Source organism: Chlorella variabilis, assembly GCF_000147415.1.
Source record: "Chlorella variabilis unplaced genomic scaffold CHLNCscaffold_2, whole genome shotgun sequence".
NCBI classification, from domain to species: domain Eukaryota; kingdom Viridiplantae; phylum Chlorophyta; class Trebouxiophyceae; order Chlorellales; family Chlorellaceae; genus Chlorella; species Chlorella variabilis.
The window spans coordinates 1,340,518-1,356,030 of record NW_005435086.1 but is presented as its reverse complement, the minus strand read 5'-3'; the positions used below and the strand labels follow the sequence as shown (position 1 = coordinate 1,356,030).

Below are 15,513 nucleotides of genomic sequence, written 5' to 3'. Positions count from 1 at the left end.
GTGGCCAATACGCAAGGCATGCGTGCTGGTGCTGGTGCTGACGAGGGCCGCGGCTGTGAACATCTGGGCGGCGACAGCGTGCCAGCCCGATGGCTGCCATCCCGGCCCCCAGGTCGCCCCCCCACCACCCCACCCACCGCCTTGAACTCGTCCGAGATGTCGAGCTTGTAGGGGTCGAACAGCAGCAGGATGAGGTCGCAGCGCGCCGCAAACCAGCCGCACACCTGGATGAAGTCGTACGAGCGCTCGATGCGCTGCTTCTCGCCAGACAGCACGCCTGCAGGAGAGAGAGAGAGTGTGTGTGTGTGTGTGGATATGTGGGTTGGCGGAGGAGGGCCAGGGTGGGAGCAGAGGCAGAAATGGCAAGAGCAGTGTGGTGGGAATGGAGGCGGGCGGCAGCGGGCAGGGGCTCCAGAGGCGGCACAGCGGGCCGTCCCAGCCACCACCGCCCGTCCACGCGGCGCCCACCTGGCGTGTCCACCAGCGTCACCTCCTCCAGCAGCCGGTTGTCGCACTGGGCGCACTCAAACTTGGACAGGAAGCCGCTGCCAAACTGACAGGCGAAGAAGGGTGGGGCGGGGCGGGCAGGCAGGGGCAACGGCGGAGCAGGGGAGGTGCTGTGAGTATTGTGTGCATGAGTGTGGTGGGTGGCAGATGGGGCAAACGGGGGCGGTTGATAAAAGAAGCAGGCGGGACGACAGCAGGGTGGGCACAGTGCGCATAGCTGGAGCAGGCAGACCAGCAGCCACCCTGGTAGCCCATCCTGCCCACCTGTGCCAGCCCGGTGAACGGCTTGTCCGGCTGCACCACCAGCGTGTTGCCGGGCGTGCGGCGCTCGTCGGGGCCGTGCATCACCACCACAAACCTGCGGCACGGCGGCACGAGGTCACCACATCGCGCGGCACGCTCGACGGCGCGGCAGCAGCGCCTGCAAAGCACAGCGCTGGCCGCTCGCCTCCCCCCCGCCGGCCCGCGGCCTGCTCCTGCCCCGGCCAGCCCCCACCTGTCTGTGGTGGGCTCTGGCCCAATGTGGATCCCCGGGTAGTCCCTCCCCAGCAGGTACTTGATGAAGGTGCTCTTGCCCGTGCTGTACTGCCCCAGCAGCAGCACGCTGGGCTTGGCCTCAAAGTCGCCCTCGCTCAGCAGCGGGCTGCGGGCGGGCAGGCGAGGGGCAGCGGCGGCGGGTGGCCACAGGCAGCGACGGCCAGGCCCCTCTCTCTCTGCTGTGCACACACACGCACACAAACACTCTGTTCTTCGCGCTCTCTGTGCCTGCCCCAACCCCAACCTGAAGAAGTGCCCAAACTTGTACGACTCCTCCAGCGGCCGGATCTGCGGGGGCGGGGTGCGTGTGTGCGCGTGTGTGTGGGCGTGTGGGTGGCGCTGTGCGGCGGGCAGGACCCCAAACCCCTGCATCACACATCGTCGCAGGCGCCCGCACGCAATCGCACACCAACCCAGCGCGCACACACACGTCCCAGCCCCGTCAACCCCACCTCAACCCCACCAGCCACACACACACACGCACACACACACACACAAAAGGCCCCACCTTGTGAAAGTAGATCTTCTTGAGGCCTTCTGTGATGGAGGTGCAGTCCTTGGTGGAAAGCGCCGCCCGCCGCTTGCCCTTGCGCCCAAACATGGCGGCCGCGCTCGCGGGCGACGGCGACGACTCTGCGCCGGCGGGGCGGCGGGGCAGGGCGGAGGCGTGCGGCGCTGTGGCAGGCCTAGCTAGGGTGTGATGTGCATGCAAGGCGCTGCGCTCAAGCAGCCCTTGCTGCGCAGCCAGCCAGGGGGCCAACCTGGGAAGAAGGCTGCTGTGCCTGAGGAGTAAGGGGACGGCATGGCGCCCATGGGGGAGGGCACAGCCTGGTAGGCGCCCTGCATCTGCAAGCCAGGGCAGCAGGGCGCAGCAAGGGGGCACGCAAGCGAGGTGTCGGGACCTGGCGACCAGGCGGGCTTGCCCGCAGCAACAGGCGGCAGCATCTCTGCGTCCGCGGCTGCTGGCGGCGCACGCACCCCGCCGCCGCCGCCTGCCGAGGGCGCCGGCGAGGGCGCTGCGTGCATGGGGGGCGCCTCCATGCTGCGCCGCGCCGCCGCCATGCCCACCCCCGCCGCCGCCCCCGCCAGCAGCGCCGCGCCGACATCCACGCTGCGCTGCACATCAAACGGCCCGCCGCCGCCGGCGTGCCGCGCCGCCTCCTCCTCCTCCCCGCCGCCGCTGCGCCCGCCCACGCTGCCGGGGCCACTGCCGGGCTCGCGCCCCGCCTCCGAGACGCTCCGCCACGCGTCGCCGCCGGGCGGCGGCCGCCCCAGGCCCTCTGGCACGCTGCGCCGCACATCCATCGTGCGGCTGACGTCCAGGCTCTGGTGCACTACCCCCTCTGCCGCCGCCGCGGAGCCCGCGGCGGCGAGACTGAGTCCCTCCAGATCCAGGCTGGCAGCCATGCCGCCTCCTCCTCCTCCTCCGCCGCCGCCGCCTCCTCCTGTGCCAGGTGGCGGGCGCGCCGACGCTGCGGGGTCTGTCTCCAGGCCCCGCAGCCTCGGCGGCTCTATCCCCGCCGACTGCATGTTGGCGTATGTGTCCATGGACACCTCCCCCGTGGACTGCAGCATGGGGAGGGAGGGAGGGAGGGAGGGAGGGAGGGAGGGGGGCAGCATGGGGATCGGGCGGGGGCTGCCAGCGTGTGGCTCGACCATGCCCCCGTCCCTGACTAGCAACCCAGCCTGGCCCGCCGGCCGACGGAACGCAGCGCAGCCGCGGCGAGGCGTGCGCGTCGGTGCTGCCACCCGGCCCGCCAGCCGCCTGCCGCTGCGCCCGCCGCCGCCGCCGCCGGCCGCCGCCGCCGCCGTCGCCCGCACCTGCGCCAGCGACACCAGCTCCAGGGCGCGCACAAAGGCGTGGAAGTCGAGGAAGCCCTGGCGCTTGTGGTCCGAGTTGGCCCACACCTTGGCCAGAAGCTCCCGCGCCAGGCCGCTGCGCTCAAAGAAGCGCACCGCGTCGGCGCCCGTCAGCCGCCCGTCGCGGTCTGCGGGGTCGGCGGCGAGAGCAAGGGGGCGGGGGGTGGTGGGGGAGGCGCCAGCGGCTGCATGTGAAGACCGCCGGCCGGCTGCTCCACCGATGCGGCACGTCACAGCAAGGAGGGCGGGGCGGCGGCAGGCGTGCAGCACCCGCACACCGGTGTCTGCCATCTGGAACCAGCGCCAGTACAGCTCCTGCGCCACCAGCTTGCTGGGGGTGCCCGCCGCGCTGCTGACCAGGGGCGGGGGCGGCGTGGCGGCGCCCGGCGGCGCGGCAGGGAACACCGCCCCGACGCCCGACCCCATGGGCGAGAAGAAGGTTTCCCCCGCCTTCCAGTTGGTGCTGTTGTATGACATGGTGCCCGGGGCGCTGCTGCGCTGGGGTGCAAGCCCGTCAGCAGGGGCAGGAGCGCAACTGCAGGTGCACGCGGTCTGGAGATGGTCGGTGGGACTGAATACGCCGGCGTCCTCCCCAGCCCGCACTGCCGATTGCTGTCAAGTGGATGGGTGAACAAGGGGCCCGTGGGGTGGCACATCATCTCTGCCAGCTCGCCAGCTTTCTCAGAGGGCCTTGGAGCGGCATATCTGACGTGAGCAGCCCAATTCAGCGCCTCAGCTCGCAGTCAACAGCCCCCGACTGTCCACCGCACATTTCCAGGCCACTTCTCACCACCCCCGCTCCTCCTGCACAGCCTGCGACAGCAAACCCTGAGCCTGAGCGCACCAGGCACTCCCAGCGCCAGGTATTGTGACACAGGAGTCCATCGGTTGGCCAGGGGAGGAGCGGCACCTGGCGGCACAGGCCGGGCGGCAGCGGCAGCATGTCAGCAGGCGGCGCGTTTGGCGGCGCGCGCGGCTTCCAGCCGCGGCCGCCAGAGAAGGGCGTGTTCCCGCTGGACCACTTTGGGGAGTGCAAAAAGGCGAGCTCGTCTTTTGCCTTTGCAGGCTGGGGGCAGGCAGGCGGCGCCATTTTTCCGCTGCAACCCCAGCATCACTGCTCCTTGCGTGGGGCGATCCCTGCCTCCCCGCCTGCCGGGCTGCAGATCAAGGAGGAGTACCTGCAGTGCCTGAAAGACCACGGCAACGACGCAGAGGCGTGCCGTGAGCTGGCCAAGTCGTACCTGCAGTGCCGCATGGAACGGTGCGCCGGCCGTGCCGCCGCCGCTGCTGCGCCACCGCTTGCGTGCCCCTCCGCCTGGGCCGCTGCCTGCCCACACACGCCTGCTCCCGTAACCTGCCCCCTGGCGCGGACCCCTGCGCAGCAACCTGATGGCCAAGCAAGACCTGAGGGACCTGGGATTCGCAGAGGGGGATGCGCCAGCGCCGGCGCCCGCCCCGCAGAAGCCCAAGGGCGAGAAGCGGCGGATAGAGAGCGAGGGGTATGTGGCGGGCATGCGGCGGTTCGATAAGGACCAGTGACACCAAAGCGCAGCCAGCCTGCCAGCCTGCAGACCAGGCCCGTGCTGCCCGTTGCCCTTTGCGCCCTCTGCTAGAATTCATTGCTTGCCGCGATTGGTTCCCACCGCGATTTTTACTGCCGTTTTGACCTGCATTCCTCTCCGCTCCGCTCTTACAATGTTGCCGCTTGCTTCACACTAATGTATTATCTTGCATTCAAGGATAGGGCAGCTCCAAGCCGTCAGCCCTTGCGTTGCCGCTTGCCGCCGCCGCCGCTCGACCGTCCCAGCATGCGCACCGCCTGCCGGTGCTTCTGGCGGTAGTCCTGCAGCAGACAGCAGGGGTACGCTGGGCAGGCAGGCAGGCATCCGCACCACACCAGCGAAAAGCACACGAGCTGTGCCAGAGGCGGCTCATTGCATCACAGGCGGGCCCAGGGCAGGCTTGGCTGCCGGCGGCCCCTACCTGCACCCAGGATTCGCGGCTGACGCGCCAGGTGGCCTCAATCTGCGCCAGCGGCTCGCTGCGCCTGAAGGCAGCGCCCTCGGGGAACAGCGCCGCCAGCTGGCGCTGCTGCTCCTGCGCCGCCGCCGCGGCCGCCGCCCTGCCGTCGTCCGCTGTCTCTGCTTCCTCCTCGCTCTCCTCGCCCTCGCTGCCACTTCTCTCGTTGCCGTGCCCTGCAGAGGCCGCATTTGCCTGCCCGGACGCTCCTCCTCCCTTCTGCAGCTGCTCGCCGACCTGATCCTTGCCTGCCGCGTCTTCACTGGTGCTGCTACCAGACGTGCCCTCGTCACTGCCACTGCCGGCACTGCCCTCGCTACCACTGGTGCTGGCATCTTCGCTCTCGCTGTCGTCGTCCTTATCACTGCTAGCGCTGTCCTCGTCACTGCCACTGTCGGCAGCGCCATCCACCTGAGGGATCATGTGCTGTTGCCGCCGCTTCTTGGCGCCCTGGTGGTGCGCCACCCCGCGCTTGCCTCCCACGGCAGCTGGCAGGGCCGTTGGCCTCCCTCCACCCTCCTCATCGCTGCTGCTGGCAAAGCGGCTGAGGTCCACCGCCGGGATGGGCTTGTGCCACCACTGCCGCCCGCTGGCCGCTGCCTCATCTCCCTCCACAAAGGCGACCACCCCCCGCTGCTGCGTGAGCTGTGGCGGCTGCTGCTGTGGCTGCTGCGATGTGCGCCGGACCTGCTGCCCTCCTGTACTCCTGCCAGCGCCATCTGCCGCTGCAGCCGCGACAGGCTGGGTGCGTGCCTCGCCGCCGCTGCCCACATGCTGGCCGCCATCGCTGCAGGCCTCCTTGCCTTCGCAGCCTGCCCCCTCGCCTTCCTCCTCCTCCTGAGCAGCCTCTGGGCTGGCGCCATCACCGCCAGCTGTCGCCAGGAACTCTTCCAGCTCGCTGCCGCCGCTGCTGCCGCTGGAGGCCTCACCATTCAAGGCACCAGCCTCTGCATCACTCGCCGCGGGGCCGCCACCAAGGTCGCCCGCACCAGCTAGCCACTCTTCCAGCTCGCTGCCGCCACTGCTGCCGCTGCTGCCGGAGGGCTGGCTGTGCTCCTGCTCTTCCCGCGTGCTTCGAGCAACTGCCAGCGGCCACACCTGCACCTGCTGTTGCATCGCCTGCTGGCCAGAGCTTGCTGGCCTTGACTGGAGCAGGTGCTGCCTTGTGGCACCAGCCGGTGGGGCCCCCCACTCGGCATCGCTGCCTGAGTCGAAGCGGCTCAGGTCTGCGGCTGCGCCAGCGCCTGCTTGAGCGGCGGCTGCAGGCTCCTCCCGCTCCTGCTCGGCATCTTGAGGCTGAAGAAAGTCGACCACCCTGAGCCTCCGCTGTGGCACTGTTGGGGCAGCCTGTTGCCCCTGCTGCACGTCCTCCCGCTGCTGCCCCGGCTGCATTCCCTGCTGCTCATGCTCCAGCTTCCGCTGTTGCCGCGCCCCAGCAGCACCCCTGCCCCTGGGACCAGCTGCTGCCGCTGCTGCTGCCTGGCGGCGCTCGCGGGACGCGAGGGCCCCGGCTGCCGTGGCTGCAGCCGTCGCCGCATCATCATCGCTGCCCAGCTCCCAACCAGAGCTGCCTTGGGACTGCTCAGAGTACTCGTGGGCAATTTCCACACCTGCAGCACAACGAAGGCAGCATGCATGCATGTGCCGCATGACCAAGCTGCGCTGGGCACCGCTGTGACGCCCATCGACCGCATGCATCGCCTGCCAGCCTGCCCAAGCAGCGCCTGGCCGCCCCCCAACCTACCCACCTGCCGCCGCGCGCTCCTCGCGCAGCTGCCGCTCCCGCGCCTCCAGCAGCAGCTTGCCCTGGCGCCGCCGCTCCTCCACGATTGCCAGCAGCTCGGGCGGCAGGTCGGCGGCCAGGCGCTGCAGCAGCTGCTCATACAGGTAGCCCGAGGCGGGGGGCGCCTCCAGCGACTCCCACGCCAGCTGGACCTGCTGCGAAGGCGGCTCGGGGAAGTGCTGCACCTTGCGGCCGCTGCCCAGCGCCACCTCAATGGTGGTGGCTGCCTTTGACGGCTTCAGGCGAAGCCTGTCGCCGGGCCCCAGCGGCGGCAGGGCATGGGCGGCCTGCAGGCAGGGCGGCAGCAACGGAAGGTAGGGTTGGAAGTGGTGTCCTGGTGTCATGCTTGGTGCGGCAAGCGCGCACATGTCCCTGCCAGCAGTGACCTCCTGCTCACCTCGTCCGCCGATGTGCCGCCAGCGGCGGTCGCCTGCTCCTGCCGCCGCCGGTCGGCATACTGCGGGTGCGCCGGCGCGCACTTCAACTGGCTCCCGCGCCACTTACAGCCGTTGTAGGCCGCGATGCACTTGCGCAGGGCCGCCTCATCCTTGGGCTGCAACTCCACATGCCCAAAGTTGCGGGGGAAGACAACGCCGGGCCCATAGCTCTTGGCAGGCGCGATGCTGCACTCGGTGACCTCGCCGAAGGGCAGGAAGCGCTGCCGCAGGTCGTCGGGGGTGACGCCCGGCGGCAGCCCGCCCACAAACAGCCTCACCATCCAGGCTGTGTGCTATGGATGTGGAAGCGCTGCAAAATGATTGCAGATGCAAATGCAATGCATGCATGCCACAGTCGCCGCAGCCGCTGCCCGCGCTGTGGCCGAGACTGGAGGAGCCGCTGACAAAGATGTCGGGCGATGAGGGAGACACCAGGTGACGGCAGATGGAGCCACAAGATGCAACTGATGAGCTGGCTGCCATTTCAGCTCATTCGGGTCACGTGCAGCTCGGTCAACCGGGCACTTGAACTGACCGGGCACCTGCGGGTGCCGAGCCCAAGCCCCACGCCGGCGCAGGTGAGCTGCTGGCAGCGATGGCTGGTCAGCTGATCACGAGTACAACAGAATGGACATTCATAGGCTCCGATGATTCAGTGTGGCCTCCAGAGGGCGCAGGGACACTGTGCCAGCAGGCGGCCGACCAGTACCGCTCGGCGGCCCCGCCCTGGCCAATGATGCCCTCCCCCATTTTGCCGGTGCGAATGTAATAGGCCGGCGGGATCCACAGCTGTTTTCAGCTGATTGCCCCGCTTCCAGTTGGGCTTTGCAGGCGCACTTGCGCCTCCTTTTGCACGCACTTCAACCATCTCCACGGGGCAGTGCAGCTGCATCCCTGTACGTATTTGAATGTGACGTGCATATAGCTGAGCTCACGCCCTGTAGCTCGAGAGAGCGGGAGACTCAGCTGAGTGGTGAGTCGGGCCGTGCACTGCATGACTGGCCTTGTGAGCAGTGGACAGCAATGCTGTAGGCAGCCGCTGGCCTTGAGGGGTCAGCCGCCCGAGGCCGGCTGACGGGCAGGTGCGACAGGTGGCGGCGGTTCCACCCGCCGCCCCACGCATCGCCTCCTGCCTATCTCAACCCCTGTCATCAACTGCGTCAGTGCTGAGCCAAGCCTGTGCCGCTTTCACTGCTGCCAATGCTGCCTGCAGCTCATTTTCGCCGCAGCGGCAGACGCTGTGCTGTGTAGCCATGGTGGACTGGAAGGCGGTGGGCAAGCGCACCAAGAAGTTTGTGATCGACAACTTTCTGCCCCTCTCGTTCCTTGTGGCGATAATATGGGCGCTGGCATGGCCAGCACCTGGCAAGGCCGTCATCAATGTCACGGTGCGTCTGGCTCGCTGGGTCGCCGGCTGGTCGCGCCTACCCGCAGTCCTCAACCGCCGCTGGTGCCACCTGCACATCTCACCCGCCCCTCGCCTTGCCTGTGCAGATCATGGACGGCGAAATCCACGTGATCCAGGAGATCAACATCATCCTTGTCTTTTTTATTTCAGGTGACATTGCATGAACGTTGTTGACATTTTTTCTTTCTTTAAAGACTGCTTAAAGAAACGGTGCCTCCCTCTTCTCACTGCTGCAGGCCTGGTGCTGAAAACCGATGACCTGGCCGCCGCCATCAAGCACAAGCTGGGCGTGACGTACGGCCTGATTAGGTGGGCTGCCGCATGGCTGTGCATGCAAGGTCTCGGTCCTCCTGGCATGGCAGACAGCCGGCTGTTGAAGCAGCAGCATGTGGGGAGCAGGTGCTGCCTCGCTCCACACCCCCACCTGCTGCCTCTCCCTGCCTGTGTGCCTGCAGCATCCTGTTTGTGACCCCCTGCCTGGGCTTTGCCCTGCGCGAGATCCCGCTCAACCCGCCCGAGTTCAGCGCCGGCCTGGCGCTCTTCGCTGCGGTGCCCACCACGCTGGGGGTGGGCGTGTCACTGGTCCGCAGCTGCGGCGGCAACGAGGGCCTGGCGCTGCTGCTCACCGTGGCCAGCAACATCGCCGGCATCTTCACCATGCCTCTGTGGCTGAAGGCCCTGCTAGGAGGCAGCGATGAGCTGGAGAGCGTGTCGGTCGACATCCCCAATTTGCTGGCCCGCCTGACCATCACCATCCTGGTGCCCTCGGTGCTCGGCAAGGTGGGTGGTGTGCTGCTGGGGACGAAGGCGCAGCCGGCGTCAGGCTGAGGGGGTGGCCTGGCGCAGTGTGGCACGCTTGCTCTCACCCAGCTCCCCTGCGCTCGTGCTTGCAGCTGCTGCGCGAGCTGCCCCCCTTTAGTAAGCACGTCAAGAAGCTGACCGCCAGCTACAAGACTGCCATCAGCATGTTCAGCGTCATCATGCTGTCCATGATCGTGTGGCAGAGCCTGTCGGGGGCGCAGGCCACGCTCATGGACCAGCAGTTTGTGCAGGTGCGGTTTTTTCTGCAGCTGGATGCAGCCGGGATGCGCATGTGCCACCCTAGTGTTTCCACAGGCGTAGCCCTCGGTGCTGTCTTGTTTAGGCAGAAAAGGGCTCCACACCGCTGCTGTGCTGTTCCCGGCCCATTACCTGCAGATCCTGTATGTCATCCTCTTAGCCATCGCGCAGCACATCATCTACCTCATTTTCAACTTTGCCGTGCTGTACTACATCTTCCACATGCCGCTCACAGACCTCATCGCCACCGGCATCATGAGCTCCCAGAAGAGCGCACCTGTTGCAGTGACAGGTGGGGATTTTTCCGAGCTCATTAGCTAGAACTATGTACTGGTGCCGCTCTGATCCTGACCCTGGCGATGGGCACTGAGCCTCTGGTGCCGTTGCCGCCTGCCTGTGTGCCTGCAGTGATCAGTTACTTGACAACAGACATCAGCAAGCAGGGCCTGCTCATCATCCCCGGCATTGTGGGCCAGATATCGCAGATCTTCATCGGGTCTGCGCTGGCACGCTACTTCGCCCCCAAGTGCGTCCTGTTTGCCCTGCCCCTGCTGCTGTGCTGGCTCAACCTGATGCTGCCAGTAGCCAGGGACTGTGTTAACCTCTACCCGCCTGTTCCCGGCTGCGCCTGCGCAGGGTCAAAAAGATGAAGGCGGCAGCTGCCTCCCGACAACAAGCTGAAGCTGCAGACGACGACAACGGAGCCGCCAAACCTGACATTGAGCTGACCAGCAAGTCGGCAAAGAGCCTGACATCCACGGAAGCAGACCTGGAGGCGGGCGCCAGCACACCCCTCACACCTCCCTCAGAGCCAGCCGAGGCCGCCGCAGCAGATGTAGCAGCGCCAGCCAGCGAGGCGGCCCCAGCCGGCGACGCTGTCACAGCACGATAAAGCCCAACTCCTACTTTTCGTGCTGCAATCGGAGAGCCAGAGCATTTCCCTGCCCTGCGCCCAGCTCCCAGCGACATTCCTTAGCGCCAGCCAATCACCCGATCACTCTGCCCCTCACCCATCACGTAAATCTTCCTCTGTTGTGCTTGCCTTCTCAGCCGCTCGGTCTCTCTGAATCCAACTTTCCCAGCTCCATTCTCTTTCTCATTCTTTCTCACCCCTTTTCCCCTTTTCCCATGCCCTGGGTGTCATTCATGCACAGGCAGGCAGCCACCCTGCAGCTGCCACCTCCATGCACTCTGGTATTGCTACTTGCAGTTACATCTCCAACTTGCATGTCAGTGGCGGGCTACCCGCTGCCACACCATGCAAAGCATGGTAGCATTGAATGTAAGTGCGACAGTCATATGGCGATACCGGGTGTGCTCATTACAGAGATAGGAAACAGATATGTCAGTGCACGCAATTAAATCAAGAGCCGATGAGGGCCGTATATCAAGTGGAGGCTGGTGCAGTCAAGGAGTACAGGAGCACAAAACAATGGCGATGGCATCAGATGGGCGCAAGACCGGCCTGCTTGCGCAGCCACTCAAAGACCAGCAGGGAGATGCAGGTGTGGGGCCCGATCCTGATCCAGGCAGGCATGAAGCCCGTCCAGAGCGACAGCACGCCCCCGCTGCGCACGGTCTGCATCGCACAGTCAACCATGCCTGTGTACCGCTGCGGTTTGCCCTGGCTGCAAAACTGCTGCGCCATGTAGCGCGTCTTGATCAGGTCGACAGGTCCGGTGGTGAGGGCGCAGGCAAGGCCCGCCACCATGGAGCAGACAAAGTGAAGCACCGGGCCCTCCTGCAGGCACAGGGGGAGGGTCTGATGAGGGGCTTTCTGGTGGCCAGCCAGGGCTCCAGCCAGGCACAGCTGGCACCCAATGCATCACCACGTGCACACCTTGGCGTGCCCTGCTGTGGCCGGGTGGGACAGCAGGATGTGCTTGGTCTGGTCGTACACGGGAAGCTGGCTGGCGGTGAGAATCGCAGCACGAACCGTCGTGGGGTACACTCCGCGGTACAGCCCTGCTAGGCCGCCCTCCTGCCTGTGCAACGCACAGCGCAAGCAATCACGGCTGATGCGAGTGGGCGGCGCAGACGCGCCAGGTGCTGGCAAGGGCAGGCGGCGCGACCCCGGCCGGCCTCTCACCGGTAGATGGCCGATGCAGCCTGCCAGATGCCTGTTGGCGGCAAGCGCCGCGCCTGGCTGCCAACAGCCGCATCTGCCTGCCTCATGGCTGCTTGCATGCGGACCTTGATCAGGTCGCTGGGCGTGGCGCCGGCGGCGCCGAGCGCTCCCGCTGCACCGCCCGCCGCAATCTTCTTCCACAGCGGCACATCTGCAGGCAGCCCTCCGGCCGGGTGCTCCCCATCCAGCATCTGCTTGATGGGCTCGTACGCGCCATACCTGCCAGCACAGCAGGAAATGGTTGAGCATGCACCCCGGTGTTCGCTGCCTGAGCGCATGCAGCTCATGAACAGGCCGGCCATCTCCCTCGACGCCTCACCTGATCGTGGAGTAGGAAGCCTCACGCAGCATGGAGGGTGTCACGCCGCGCATGAGTCCCAGTGCGCCCTCGTGCCGCGTAATCGATGCCAGCGTGGCCGCCATCCCGTTCCGCGGCGGCTGTGCAAGGGCCACCACGCTGCCGGCCCCTTGCTGTGCATAGTAAACTTGCATGCGGGTCTTGGCCAAGTCAACCGGATTCGTAATTATTGCGGATATGACGCATGACAGGCCACCATATGCAAACCGCTCGCCAGGGAGCGGCTGGCGGTAGGAGGCGGAGGCCATGTCTTGTGGCGGCGACGGCTGGCGGCAGCGGCGGAGTTGAACCGGCGGCGCTTGCAGCCGCCGCGGGAGATGAAGGGAGGTACACGGAGGCTGGGGGGCTGCAGACCTTCCTCACAGACCCCACTCACGAGAGTGTGAGTGGGGGTGGGGCCGCGGCTCACGCTGCAAGGCGGCTTCGAGGCCGCAGAAGTTGGTGACAGGTTGAGGTAAGGTCGAAATGAATGCAGCTGGACGCCAACAGCTCGGCATTTCTGCCCTCGTCCCAGCGCCACCTGGCGGGCGACGCAGGAACGTTTTGGTGGGACCCTAGGGTCACCCTTCCATCCTGGAACAACCGAATTTACATGTGGGCAGAGGTGAATGAAAACATGAAAGTTCATAAGAAACAATATCTGCCGCCTCTGAACAAGGCTCGTTCTGTACACTGGTCTCCGCCTGCCGCCTCGCCGTGAAGGTGCGAGGGACAGCCGGGCATGAATGGTGAAAACGCCGTGGCGTTGGAAACAAGAGTGAAGAGGCACAGAGAAAATAGCAGCAGGAAGGTGCTGCACAAATGAATGAGGGCGTCTTGCTCTCCCAGAATCAGAAATGAGGTCGCACAAAGGCTTGCGCATGCACAGCAAGACAGGTGGCAGGGACATAAACAAAATGCAGTTGCATAGTTATCAGCCAATCATAAGAATTCTGTGCCAGCAGGGGCGCGGCACTAAAGGCAATCACGCAGGGAAGGGTGAGGCAGCCGCCTCGCGGAGCCGCGGCGAATCCGCGCCAACAGTCTGTGCAGCCGCCTGCACGGTCTTTGCGGCGGCAGCCTGCGCGGCAGCCTGTGCAGCAGCCTGCGCTTTCTCCTTCTCGGCGCGCAAAACGGCGGCGGCAGCCTCGACCGCAGCGGTGGCTTCTTCCACCCTGGCTGCAGCTTCCGCCGCCTCACGTGCCGCCTCCTCCTCCGGCTGCTCCAGCTTCTCATTAGGCAGCGCCACCCACGCCCTAATCATGCGCTCCAATGCGGTGCGATCCAGTGCCTCCCCCAGCACTGCGGGCAGGAAGGCCTGGAGCTGCGCAAACGCGCTGTCGCTGTCATTGAACGCCTCGCCTGCAGAGCAGCCCAGTTGAGTGGCAGGCTGGTGAGTAGGGGCATGGGACCCTCGGCATGGGACCCTCGGGGCATGGGAAGTCGAGCGCGTCTGGCAGACTCAGCAACGGGCTGCGTGCGGGGCGCGCACCGGTGTTCTCGCTGTAGGCCTGCAGGACCCTCAGCGTCAGCACCCCTGCCATCTTGGCCTCGATCTTATCAGAGTGGGAGGGGCTGCCAAACCTGCAGGAGCCAAGGGGGCACGCCCTCAAAGACGGGCACGTGCTCCCTTCCCTTCTTGCAATTGCAGGCTGTCCAGCGCCGCGGCACAGGGGCACAGTACCTCGTGACCTTGGGCCAGCATACCCCGGCCGGCAGCAGGCACCCACACGGCAGCCTGCCTGCACTCACCACTGCTTCAGCAGCATGTTAGCGGCCGACTGGTACTCCGCCCGCCACTCCTCCGCCTCCCAGTGCGGGATCTGCCGCACTTGCGCCTCTGCCTCCAGGTCCAGCCTGGTCTCCCCCAGCCTGCACAGACGGCAGACGGCAGCAGCTGCAATTGATGGCTATCCTACAAGTAAGAAGCAAACAGCAGCACCCTGCCTTGCCCGCACGTAGCCATCCATTCCGGCGGGCCTCACCAGAGCATCAGCTGCTCCATCCTGCTCTGGTTGCTCTCCATCGACGACGCCAGACGGCTCTTCACATCTTGCGCAACAGACGCCCAGCTACGGCTGCTGCCCACAGCCGCCAGAGAGGCCGAGGCCTGGACGCAGACGATGCCCGCCCTCGGGCGCCCGCCCATGCTGTGCTGGACGGAGGCAGTGCGGTGGTTTTGCAGCGCGAGGGTAGAGCGCTGCACAGTATTTGCGGTGCTGAACATCGACATGGCTGTGGGAGTAGCTGATCTGCATTAGTCAGAAAAGTGAGAATCTTCAGGCGCAGGTGGGTAGTAGTGTTGACGCCCGCGCTGCCGCCACCGCCCAGTGCTGGGCGCGCCCAACTTGGGCACTGCGGGCGGCACGATGGCAGCGCATATGCCCTGCTTGTACACTAAACCACGCTTACCGGTGACTGGTCCGCGGGCTCGGGGTGACCGGTGCCAGGGGGAGGGGAGCACAGAGCACGCTCACACGCCGGAAATGCGAGCACAAGGAGCAGTGAACGCAATGTACCGCGCTAAACCGGGGAACGCAGAGCCCTTGCCCGTCCCATGCACTGCCCTATCCACCTCACCTCGCTGGCTGGCAGCGCAGCTGGAAGTCGCCTGTACCTCTACCAGGCCTTGACTTGCATTCATCCCTGTGCCTCACCGCATTCCACGCAGTATTTAAATCCTCCAGGAACCACTGTAAGAAAGTGAAGCAACGGCGTTCGGGCCTGCCAAGCGCGCGCCAGCTGCTCGTGAGCACGCCCGCGAGCAGGTCGCAGCACTGCCGCCTACACCCCGCTGAAGGGCATCGCCACATAGGCCTTGATCATGCGCCTGAGGGTGTCATGGTCGAGCGCCTCCACCAGGGCCCCCGGCAGGAAGCCCTGCAGGCGCCAGTAGGCATCGTCCGACTCATCATCAAACGCCTCGCCTGCGGCAGGTGGGCAGCCCGTGGGCCAACCAGCAGGGTTTCAGCGGGGCTTGTGCCAGGTGTGGGCAGCGATGGTAGGGGATGCAGAGGAAGAGACGAACCCGACTGTGCCTGTGTCACAACCCCAACTCCACATTGATGCCAGGCAATCTCCCAGCCAGCGCACATTAGAGTGCATCCGGCAGATCATCAAGCAGCCTGTTCCGAACTTGCTGAGTCAGCAAGACGAACCAGCTGCCAGGGGCGCTGCGCAGATAGGGGCGCACCCGATTCCGCGTGGTAGGCCTGCAGCAGCCTCAGCGTCAGCACCCCCGCCATCTTGGAGTCGGTCTCGGCGTCCTCATCGGGGTTACTCAGCCTGCAGGAGGGGAGGGTGGGCAGGCGTGGGATTAGGGACCGTCAGCACGCGCCAGCCACTCCACCACTCAGCAGCATTGACTGTGCTGAGTTGTGTGGTTGAGCAGCGCCGCGGCGGCAGCTGGCTCGCCAGCAGGCACAACATGTCCCCCTC

At 66.1% G+C, this 15,513-nt stretch overlaps 6 protein-coding genes across 6 annotated transcripts in view; 2 read left to right on the top strand and 4 right to left on the bottom strand.

Moving 5' to 3' along the window:
• The window catches only part of CHLNCDRAFT_33853 (hypothetical protein), a gene marked incomplete at both ends in the record, with an annotated part of 4,417 nt that extends 1,087 nt beyond the window's left edge, over window positions 1-3,330 (bottom strand). Inside the window, 9 exons of the mRNA XM_005851149.1 lie at window positions 126-277; window positions 469-553; window positions 772-865; window positions 1,004-1,150; window positions 1,289-1,332; window positions 1,553-1,730; window positions 2,516-2,610; window positions 2,866-3,032; window positions 3,183-3,330. Coding sequence (XP_005851211.1) covers window positions 126-277; window positions 469-553; window positions 772-865; window positions 1,004-1,150; window positions 1,289-1,332; window positions 1,553-1,730; window positions 2,516-2,610; window positions 2,866-3,032; window positions 3,183-3,330 — 1,110 coding nt within the window. The remainder of the gene's footprint in view (window positions 1-125; window positions 278-468; window positions 554-771; window positions 866-1,003; window positions 1,151-1,288; window positions 1,333-1,552; window positions 1,731-2,515; window positions 2,611-2,865; window positions 3,033-3,182) is intronic.
• Window positions 3,331-3,845: 515 nt separating this feature from the next.
• CHLNCDRAFT_137900 (hypothetical protein) lies at window positions 3,846-4,443 on the top strand (the record flags this gene model as incomplete). Its single annotated transcript, XM_005851442.1, has 3 exons — window positions 3,846-3,908; window positions 4,068-4,165; window positions 4,287-4,443. The coding sequence occupies 3 exons, from the start codon at window positions 3,846-3,848 to the stop codon at window positions 4,441-4,443; spliced, it is 318 nt and encodes a 105-aa protein (XP_005851504.1).
• Window positions 4,444-4,663: 220 nt separating this feature from the next.
• On the bottom strand, window positions 4,664-7,424 carry CHLNCDRAFT_137899 (hypothetical protein; the record flags this gene model as incomplete). Its single annotated transcript, XM_005851148.1, has 4 exons — window positions 4,664-4,747; window positions 4,888-6,533; window positions 6,672-6,993; window positions 7,104-7,424. The coding sequence occupies 4 exons, from the start codon at window positions 7,422-7,424 to the stop codon at window positions 4,664-4,666; spliced, it is 2,373 nt and encodes a 790-aa protein (XP_005851210.1).
• A 972-nt stretch (window positions 7,425-8,396) lies between these two features.
• On the top strand, window positions 8,397-10,502 carry CHLNCDRAFT_49947 (hypothetical protein; the record flags this gene model as incomplete). Its single annotated transcript, XM_005851441.1, has 8 exons — window positions 8,397-8,531; window positions 8,638-8,701; window positions 8,788-8,860; window positions 9,007-9,331; window positions 9,445-9,603; window positions 9,749-9,902; window positions 10,019-10,136; window positions 10,247-10,502. 8 exons carry the CDS (start codon window positions 8,397-8,399, stop codon window positions 10,500-10,502), a joined length of 1,284 nt encoding a protein of 427 aa, XP_005851503.1.
• A 552-nt stretch (window positions 10,503-11,054) lies between these two features.
• Window positions 11,055-12,344, bottom strand: CHLNCDRAFT_48477 (hypothetical protein; the record flags this gene model as incomplete). Its single annotated transcript, XM_005851147.1, has 5 exons — window positions 11,055-11,351; window positions 11,451-11,595; window positions 11,700-11,719; window positions 11,804-11,957; window positions 12,058-12,344. The coding sequence occupies 5 exons, from the start codon at window positions 12,342-12,344 to the stop codon at window positions 11,055-11,057; spliced, it is 903 nt and encodes a 300-aa protein (XP_005851209.1).
• A 716-nt stretch (window positions 12,345-13,060) lies between these two features.
• On the bottom strand, window positions 13,061-14,224 carry CHLNCDRAFT_137896 (expressed protein; the record flags this gene model as incomplete). Its single annotated transcript, XM_005851146.1, has 4 exons — window positions 13,061-13,437; window positions 13,568-13,659; window positions 13,828-13,947; window positions 14,061-14,224. The coding sequence occupies 4 exons, from the start codon at window positions 14,222-14,224 to the stop codon at window positions 13,061-13,063; spliced, it is 753 nt and encodes a 250-aa protein (XP_005851208.1).
• Window positions 14,225-15,513: the final 1,289 nt, after the last annotated feature.